The sequence below is a fragment of the Aquarana catesbeiana genome, linkage group LG08 (assembly GCF_042186555.1).
Source record: "Aquarana catesbeiana isolate 2022-GZ linkage group LG08, ASM4218655v1, whole genome shotgun sequence".
NCBI classification, from domain to species: domain Eukaryota; kingdom Metazoa; phylum Chordata; class Amphibia; order Anura; family Ranidae; genus Aquarana; species Aquarana catesbeiana.
Window position 1 is genome coordinate 61,777,694 of NC_133331.1, and position 9,929 is coordinate 61,787,622.

The 9,929-nt window shown below is 43.6% G+C and overlaps 1 protein-coding gene across 3 annotated transcripts in view; it reads left to right on the plus strand.

Moving 5' to 3' along the window:
• Nucleotides 1-9,108, plus strand: part of XPNPEP1 (X-prolyl aminopeptidase 1) — an 87,536-nt gene extending 78,428 nt beyond the window's left edge. For all 3 annotated transcript variants that reach the window (XM_073595913.1, XM_073595911.1, XM_073595912.1), the window contains exons 17-20: nucleotides 1,230-1,403; nucleotides 2,768-2,844; nucleotides 5,473-5,571; nucleotides 8,639-9,108. In XM_073595913.1, coding sequence (XP_073452014.1) covers nucleotides 1,230-1,403; nucleotides 2,768-2,844; nucleotides 5,473-5,571; nucleotides 8,639-8,767 — 479 coding nt within the window. In that variant the 3' untranslated portion in view covers nucleotides 8,768-9,108. The remainder of the gene's footprint in view (nucleotides 1-1,229; nucleotides 1,404-2,767; nucleotides 2,845-5,472; nucleotides 5,572-8,638) is intronic.
• Nucleotides 9,109-9,929: the final 821 nt, after the last annotated feature.

The window sequence follows — 9,929 nt, forward strand, 5'->3', positions numbered from 1 at the left end:
GGGACTCTGATGGGGACTCAGTGGTGTTGAGCTACAGTGACTTACAGCTTCTAGCGGGATCCCACAGGTATGGTCCATACATACATTACAAGAAATGTTATCACAACTCACATGGTATAAGTACATAATAATATACCTTGCATGTCAAATCCAAACCCACGGCTGCTTGCAGTGCTCGCCGGGCTGGAGGAAATGTATAGATGGTCCACTCCCAAGCTGACATCACTCCATACCCACAGGGGTCCCGGAACTTCCTACATCTCCTCCAGCCCTGTGAGCACCACAAGCGGTCCTGGGTTTGGATTTGACATGCAAGTTATATGATGTACTTTTACCATGTGAGTTGTGATAACATTTTTAAATAAACTGTTTGTTTTCCCATTGCTGCACTTCTTAGTTGGCTCTTCCCTGTCTTTCTATACTGGGATCACACAGGAGCAATGGGGGAAACCGCGTGTGATTCGGACAGGAATCACACCACATTCCTGCTCAAATCGCACCATATAGGCATCAGTGAGTACTTAACCAGAAGTATTGGTACTCGGACTCGCTATTAAAAAAAAATAAATAAAATGTATCGGTGTGGCCCTAGTAAGAATTGCCATACCTGGAATTCATTTTTAAATAAGTGACAGTGATTGGTGATGGTGTTCTATGGCTCTTCCAAGATATAGTAGCAGGCTCTGCTACTACAGAGATCTCCACCTGCTTCTGGGTCCTGTGCCGATTGGCTGCCCTGCTGCATTGTGAACATAGGAGGTTGCCCACTTTGCACCGACATCATTTAGAGAACACTTTGCTTTTTCTCATTGACATGCAAAGCATTCTCTGATTGGATGAGGTGGGGAGGCCGCACTCTCAATCTCATCCAGGCAGGGAACACTTTGCATTTATTAGGAAAATGCAAATGTTCTCTAAAATGCCCCATGCAGAGCGGGCAACCTCCTGTGTTAATGCAGCCAATGGGCACAGGACTTAAAGGCTAGGGAAGATCACTCTAGTAGTAGTGCCTAGTACAATGATTTCCAGCTTCCCGAGGGATCCCACAGGAATGGTGCATATACAGATATTGGTCCAAAGTGGACCAATGTGGCTTTGTAATTGCCAAGACCTCGTTCAGCTGTTCAAATTTGTCAGAAGAGTGATGGCAATAGATCAGACCACAAGGGTGTGACTGTCCCTTGGGAAATGTGTGACGTCTTTTTTTTTTTTTTTTTTTCATCTTTCAGGACATCTTTTGGACTCCTTTGCTCGCTCAGCATTATGGGAGTCTGGACTGGATTATCTACATGGAACGGGTCACGGTGTGGGATCCTTTCTTAATGTCCACGAAGGTCCTTGCGGCATCAGCTACAAAACATTTGCAGATGAGCCCTTGGAAGCCGGGATGATTCTGTCTGATGGTATTGAACCCCCCGTCTAACTCCATATAATGTTTTGTAATGTGGCAATCCTTCCTCCTTGTTTCTGGTGCTCCCTCATCTAGCATAGGCACCCATTATGGTGACAACCCTCACTCCTTATCTACCAATTCTTCTCCTGCGATGACATCCTTTCACATGGTTCTTCTGATGAAGCCTACAAGTGGGCATGGTCCACTGTTGTCACCACCAGGATACTCGACCCAGAGACATGTCATGCAGCCTTTGGTAGAGTACATTTTAGATGGGACATGCATGCAAGAGATCAGTAGCATTGAGATATAACAAAGGATATGAAAAAAGTGAAAACATTGGTCTTATTTAAAATGTTCACCTTTTCAGAAAAAATGAAAAGGTATACTAACAACGTGCACCCTCCCCACTGCCCCGGTCCCCTCTGTAACCCACAGTTTGTCCGGCTCAAGCTTTGTGGGGATTAGTGTGGGTGATGCCGCGTCTGCCTCAGGAGTGCCAGTATGGGATGGACTTCCCGGCCCTTTCCAAAAACGCAGAGGCACAAAAATGCATTGATGTGAACGTGTTTCATAGGATCTCTTGTTAAAAAAATTCCCTGCACTTCTGCAGAATGCATCTAAAAACGCATTAGTGTGAATTGAGCCTTGGTGTCAGATTGGCTTCCATATTATCACAGTCCCACTATAAGCTGCTAATCACTGCCTTTACTAGTATATATAAAAAAAAAAAAATCCCAGTATATTTACCATAGTTTGTAGACTCTCTAACTTTCATGCAGACCAATCAATATACACTTATTGGTATTTTTTTTTCTACCAAAGATATGTAGCAGAATACATTTTGGCCTAAACTTATGAAGAAACTCGCTTTTTAAATTTTTTTTATTGGATATTTTTATATCAGAAAGTAAAAAATCTTTTTTTTTTTCAAAATTCTCTGTCTTTTTTTGTTTGTTTTAAAAAAATAAACCCAGAAGTGACCAAATACCATCAAACGAAAGCTCTATTTGTGTAAAAAAAAAAAAAAAAGCTTTAAATTTAGTTTGGGTACAGCGTTGCATGACAGCGCAATTACCAGGTAAAATAGCGCAGTGCCAAATAGCAAAAAGTAGCCTGGTCTTAAAGGGGCTAAAATCTTCCAGAGCTCAAGTGGTTAAAGGTACACTCCAGTCATAATTGAAAATAATTAAATCCAGAAATGCATTTTGGGAGCCATACTCACCTGCTGGGTCTTTCATTTTCTCATCCAGTTAATGCTCTGCCCTGTGCCCACATTTGAACCATGCTTTGCAGGCCTCATCCACCAGTTTATACATAGGCCTGTACCAACATTTCAGAGACACTAACGTGATCATATATTGTATTTTTCAGAGCCGGGTTATTATGAAGATGGATCATTTGGGATCAGAATTGAGAATTTAGTCCTGGTGATCCCTGCTAAAACCAAGGTGAGCATGGTAAAGACTGAACTTGACAGATATAAAGGACATAAATTAATGCAGCTCAATATTCATTATTGCATCAATAAAGAGGACCTGTAATGTGAAAGCTATGCCAAAAGAGGACAAAGGACTAGTCACCAGCATTGGCTGTGGTCTCCCTGCAGCTAATCTTTTCCCTATTACTGACTTGCCATGTCTATTTCTGTGGTGTCTCATAGAGGCAGTCATTGTGGTAGGAGCAAGGTTTTGCCTCCTTGTGTCACAGTTGCCCCCCTGATCACTGGGAAGCAGCAGGCGGAAGCATAGATCCCCAGAATAAATGAAACTGGGAGAATCTTGCAATGCAGTTCTTCAGCTACAGCTTTCTCTCCAGCAAGGATAACAGTGGGCAGCACAATAGTGACTGCACCAAATCTCACTGGTGAAACTAGCAGTCAGAGGCAGCAGAGCCTTAGATAATCTCACATTGTAGATATTATCATTATTATAATACAGGGTTTATATAGCGCTAACAGTTTGCGCAGCACTTTACGACATGGGGGCAGACAGAACAGTTACAATACAATACAGGAGGAATCAGAGGGCCCTGCTCGTTAGAGCTTACAATCCAGAAGGGAGGGTCAAGTGGAACAAAAGGTAACAGCTGTGGGGGATGATCAGATGGAGAAAATGAAAATATACAGCTATAAGGCCACAGAATAGGAGTGTCCGGCACAGGAAGTACATGGTTATTTTTTAGGAGGAAATTGAAACAAAAGATTTTTAAGGGTACTGCTTGGACACAATATTTCTAGATGTTTCCTTTAAAGTGGTTGTATCCCCTTACATATACCCAGTGAAGTGTCTGGCCTCAGGTGATACACAGAGATTAACCCAATCCTCCTACATAAAATCATACCTGTTTATCTACAGTCTTCTCTTCTTCCACTTAAAGTCCAGAATTTATAAAGCTTGTCTGAGCTATCAGAACAAAGGGGGCAGAGAGCTGACATCACACTCTACAGAGCTCAATGTGCTGATTAGAGGGAAGAGACACACCCCCCCTTCACACAGCATGTAGGAACAGAGCTGAGGCTGTCAAATAGCTGGAGGTCCCTCCCCTGTCACCATTTTTCTCTTGGTGTCAGGAAAACTTGCTGATAGCAGAGAAGCGAAGCAGCAGACAGAAATTACTCTTGGTGCTCTGGACTGAGACAAGTACACACTATAAAGGTATATGTTTTGCTCATACTTCATGTCTGAAGTTTACAACCACTTTAAAGTGATTGTAAAAGTTGTTTTTTTTAAATAACAAACATGTTCTACTTACCTGCTCTGTGTAAGGGTTTTGCACAGAGCAGCCTTGATCCTCCTCTTCATCGGGTGCCCCCACGGGGAGAGACTTTCCTTGTGGGCACCCATGTGGGCATGCTCAAGAGTCCCGCTGCTGCGTCCATTGACACAGACAACAGGACTTGCCCCCGCCCCCCCCCCCCCCTTTCATGTCATGCATTAGGGTGAAAAACCTTAAGACTTTACAACCCTTTAAGCCTACCTTACATACTAGGGCCAATTTGGAAAGGAGCCAATTAACCTACCAGCATGTCTTTGGAGTGTGGGAGGAAACCAGAGTTCCAGGGGGAAACCCACACAGGCACAAGAAGAACATGCAGATAGTGTCCTACCAGAATACTAACTTGCATAAAAAGAAACAAGGGTTAAATGCTTATTAAATCTAGAGGTAGAGGAATAAGATTTTTTTTTTTTCCGCTGCTCCTCTTCTCTCCAATACTCAGGCAGGCCCTCACCGTCCTCAACATACAATGCAGGGCTGTTGGTCCTACATTGTACTTGATGATATCTTCAATAACTTGATGATAGGGGTCAGAATACAGCATGGAGTGAACCTACCAGAGCAAGGAATATTATAAGTTTTATAGCCGATTCCTTTACCCCTAATCCTACTGAGCATTTAACGCTTGCAGTGCAGGGGGCCCCACTGAGAGGGCGTTAGTTTATTTGTATTATGATTTGCTGATCATAAGTCAATGTATTTAAAGCTGAACTCTGGGAATTAGAAAATAATAATGTTACAGTTAGATTGCATGTGTGTGTGAGACCAGCTTTATGTCTACAGAAGGGCTAAGTCACGCTTTACCTAGAAGAGTATTTCCACATTGACGTATTGTTCTTTTCTTATCTTCCAGTATCCTCCTGCTTGTCAGTAAGGCCTAATGAGGCACAATCTATCCCAAACAGACTCTTGAAGGTTTATAGACCATGGCGGTTTAGTCTGTATCATTACCGTTCGCCGGGTCTCAGGAGAGGCCTATTCATATATATATATATTACCCCAAAATGAGATTGAATCTGCAGCCCTAAATAAATACTAATGAGTTTCTAACCTTCCAGAATACACCGGGATGGCTGGAATTGGCTGTTTAAGGCTTATTATGTTGCTCCTCAGGGTGGAAGACTCTTAAAACAGTTTACTTTCCACTTTTTTAATGTAGCGTTAAGCGGTCTTCCCCAGGTAGCTGTCTGTTTTTGCAGCTGCTTCTCGCTCTTTCTTTTTTTTTTTCTTGTATTGGATAGAAACTGAGTTATTTGCCAGGAATGATGGTAAACGGCTCTTTTGTGCTTTTTCATTTTTAGTACAACTTCCGAGATCGGGGAAGTCTGACCTTCGAGCCTATTACACTGGTTCCTGTACAGAGCAAAATGATCAATGTCGACCTGTTGACACAGAAAGAAGTAAGTGTCCAATGTCATTGGATGGTGTTCAAAGGGCAACAGACCCCTGTTTATTTCTATACATAGCAGCTGCAGGTAGGAAGACAGACAGACAGACTGATGGATAAATAAACTAATGTACAATACAGAGGGACGGGTAGGCAAATAGACTGATGGGACAGCAAGGTTTATGGACAGACTGAGGGACGGCTAGGTGGGGGGGGGGGGGATAGACTGACGGACGACTAGGTGGGGGGGAGATAGACTGACGGACGGCTAGGTGGGGGGGAGATAGACTGACGGACGGCTAGGTGGGGGGGATAGACTGACGGACGGCTAGGTGGGGAGACAGACTGACGGACGGCTAGGTGGGGGTGTTAGACTGATGTATGGCTAGGTGGGGAGACAGACTGACGGACGGCTAGGTGGGGGTGTTAGACTGATGTATGGCTAGGTGGGGAGATAGACTGACGGACGGCTAGGTGGGCGTGTTAGACTGATGTATGGCTAGGTGGGGAGATAGACTGACGGACAGCTAGGTGGGGGGATAGACTGATGGACAGCTAGGTGGGGAGACAGACTGACGGACAGCTAGATGGGGGGATAGACTGACGGACAGCTAGATGGGGGGATAGACTGATGGACAAACATTTAATTGTATACAAGACTCATAAGTAAATGGATGTTAACCCTTTCATGACTAAGCCTATTTTTGAAATTTGGTGTTTACAAGTTAAAATCCGTATTTTTTGCTAGAAAATTACTTAGAGTTCCCAAACATTATATATATTTTTTTAGCAGAGAATCTAGAGAATAAAATGGAGATTGTTGCAATAGTTTATATCACACGGTATTTGTGCAGCAGTGTTTTAAACGCAAATTTTTGGAAAAGGGACACTTTCATGAATTAAAAAAAAATCCAAACAGTAAAGTTACCCCAATTTTTTTGTATAATGTGAAAGATGATGTTACGCCGAGTAAATAGATACCAAACATGTCACCCTTTATAATTGCACGCACTCGTGGAATGGCGACAAACTACGGTACTTATGAATTTCCATAGGCGACGCTTTAAATTTTTTTATGGTTACCAGGTTTGAGTTACAGAGGAGGTCTAGGGCTAGAATTATTGCTCTCACTCTGATGATCGCGGCAATACCTCACATGTGTGATTTGAACACCGTTTACATATGCGGGCGCGACTTCCGTATGCGTTTTCTTCGCTGCGCGAGCTCGCGGGGATGGGGGCACTTTAAAAAAAAAATTTTTTTTATTTATTTATTTTTATACTTTATAAATTGTGCTTATAAAAAATTTTTTTTTTTTTTTTTTTTTACTTTTATTGCTGTCACAAGGAATGTAAACATCCCTTGTGACAGTAATAGGTGGTGACAGGTACTCTTTATGGAGGGATCGGGGGTCTAAAAGACCCCCGATCCGTCCTTTGCACTTCAAAGTATTCAGATCGCCGAAAACGGCGATTCTGAATACTGTATATTTTTTTAAAACCGGCGCCATTGGCAGCCGAGTAAACGGGAAGTGACGTCATGACGTCGCTTCCGCATTTACAATGAGAAGCCCGAAGGCAGCCGATTGGACACCGGGCCTCCCAATCGCACGGGAGGCCCGGGGAGGAGCAGCGGGAGGGTGGGGCCGATGTCCACTCCCGCTCCTCCGGTATAACAGCCGAGCGGCTTTTAGCCGCATCGGTTGTTATACTCGGATAGCCGATCGCCTGCTGTAAACAACGGTACCGGGATGATGCCTGCAGCTGCGGGCATCATCCCGGTATAACCCCGGAAAGCCGAGTACGCATATCTGCGTACAGTCGGCGGGAAGGGGTTAAAAAGTGGACTGACACAGTAGTAAAGGGCGCCTCCCAAGGTGAAAAGTGGTGGATGAGTGTTGTGGCTTCTTTCACTTTCAGAATAGATCGATATTGGGACAGACAAGATGATGGACAAATTGAGGGGAGATTTACTAAAACTAGTGCGCACAGAATCTGGTGCATCTCTGCATAGAAACCAATCGGCTTCCAGGTTTTATTGTCAAAGCTTAATTGAACATGTTGAAATTAGAAGCTGATTGGCTACCATACACAGCTGCACAATATTCTGTATGCACCAGTTTTAGTAAATCTCCCCCATAGTGTGATAGATAGATAGATAGATAGATAGATAGATAGATAGATAGATAGATAGATAGATAGATAGATAGATAAACTGATGCAGAGAGATGAATAGACTGATGGATATAAGGAGATGGAAGGATAGACAGATGAATTGTGGAGTTTCTTTAACATACAGTTTAAAGGTTTTGGTTCAGTTTCATGTTAGTACATATATTTTTTTACTCTCTAGGTCTGGGGGTAGAGGAATGACGTGTAAGGCCCCATTCACACGGGGCGCAGACATGCGTCTCCCATGCAGGGTTCCATTTTACTAACACAGGGACGCACATCTGTTGCATACATACCCATGCCAGTGTCCCATTCATTTCTATTGGGACACATGGCTGCATGGCACAGCCAATGTGTCCTAGTATAACATGCGGATGGGTGCGGGTTGCCAAACGCATACAGGATTACAGGGTATACGTATTTTAATTGTTAACCCTGAACTTGATAAGCATATACAAAAAGACACTGCAGTATATTTGCCTTTAGTAAATCAACCCCAAGCAGTTGCTCCAGAGCTCGGTAAATGAGGTAAAGTTTCATTTTGCAAAGAATACCCAATCATATGCAAGGAAAATATAAAAACAAAAAACAAAACGGTATTATTGCTTGCACGTGATTGGATGATAGAAATCAGCAGAGCTTTCCCTCATTTACTAGGATCTAAAGCATCGGTGTCCAACCCTGTGGCCCTCCAGCTGTTGTGGAACTACAAGTCCCATGAGGCATTGCAAGGCTGACAGTTGCAAGCATGACTCCCAAAGGCCGAGGCATGATGGGACTTTTACTTCTGCAACAGCTGGAGGGCAGCAGATTGGACAACCATGATCTAGAGAAACTACACAGTCTATTTGCCTTTTAATAAAACCACCCCACTGTACATTTCTTTTAACGCCGTCCTTTGCTTTCCAGGTGGATTGGGTAAATGATTACCACAAGAAGTGCCGGGAGGTAGTCGGTGGTGAGCTGGAGAAGCAAGGACGTCACGAGGCCCTCCAGTGGCTTATACGGGAAACACAGCCCATTTGCAAATCCCATTAACCCTTTTCTAAAGTGTTTTTTTTTTTTAACTTCAGCGTTGTCATTTTGTGCAGCGCATGCTGGGGGTTGCCTGTGCCAAGGCATCAAGTTTGACCTCTACAGCCGGGTCTTTTTATGTGGCAAATTAAATGGCGTGTTTTAACGGCTCACTGAGTGGGAGGGGCGGGTGACAATTGAACCCAGAATGATGTAATGATCTGGAATTTATACAAACAAGAATCACAGTGCAGACAATTAAATCAAAGCAAATAATTTCTGTGTTCTCTTTTATTGCTTATTTTTGGGAGAAGCTGTGCAGCGGGAGTTACTTTTGAGCAATGAATAAAATAGTAAGTAATGAATATCAGCCTACCCACTACTGTGTGCTCATCTGAAATACAGTGGAACCTTGGATTATGAGCATAATCCAAATCACTCGCATATCATAGCGAGTTTCCCCATAGAAGTCAATAGAAACAAAGATAATTCCTTCTGCATTGACTTCTATTACATGCAATACTGCATGTGGCCAGAGGTGGGGGGTTACCGCAGAGCCTCGGAAACATTCGGGGACAGCTCAGAAAGCATTGGAAACACTCAGGAACGGAGTGTTTCCGAGTCATTCCGAGTATTTCCAAACGGCTCCTAACCGTTCCGAGTGTCCCCGGTGCCCCCGCACCTCTGGCCAAATGCGGTACTGCACCGCTCATTAGCTTGAATTCTGCTCCTTTTGCGAGACAACACTGAGTCAGAATTTAAGAAAAAGAAAGTTGCTCATCTTTCAAAACGCTCATTAATCTCGTTACTGGTAAATCAAGGTTCCACTGTACTCTGTGCTGCTGCCGGGCTGAACTGCTCAGGGATCGTGTACTGTGGGGTGTCAGAAGCCAGAAAGGCACTCCTATGAGAATGTACACAACGTAGAGCTTTCATGAGGCTGAAAAATCTATCTGTACTCATGTGACAGCGGTGTAAAAACACACACAAGAAGGCGTAACTCCTCGTGCATTACCACCATACAATTTATTGAGTCCCCAAAGACAAATGGATACTCGCAAGCGATTAAAAACAGCAAGCATATAACAAATAAACGTCAACCTTGGGCAATGAGTCCCACTGTAAGACCATCTGATGGCTCAGAAATGCGTTCGCTTAGTAAGGAGGCTTGACTCTTGAACCGCAT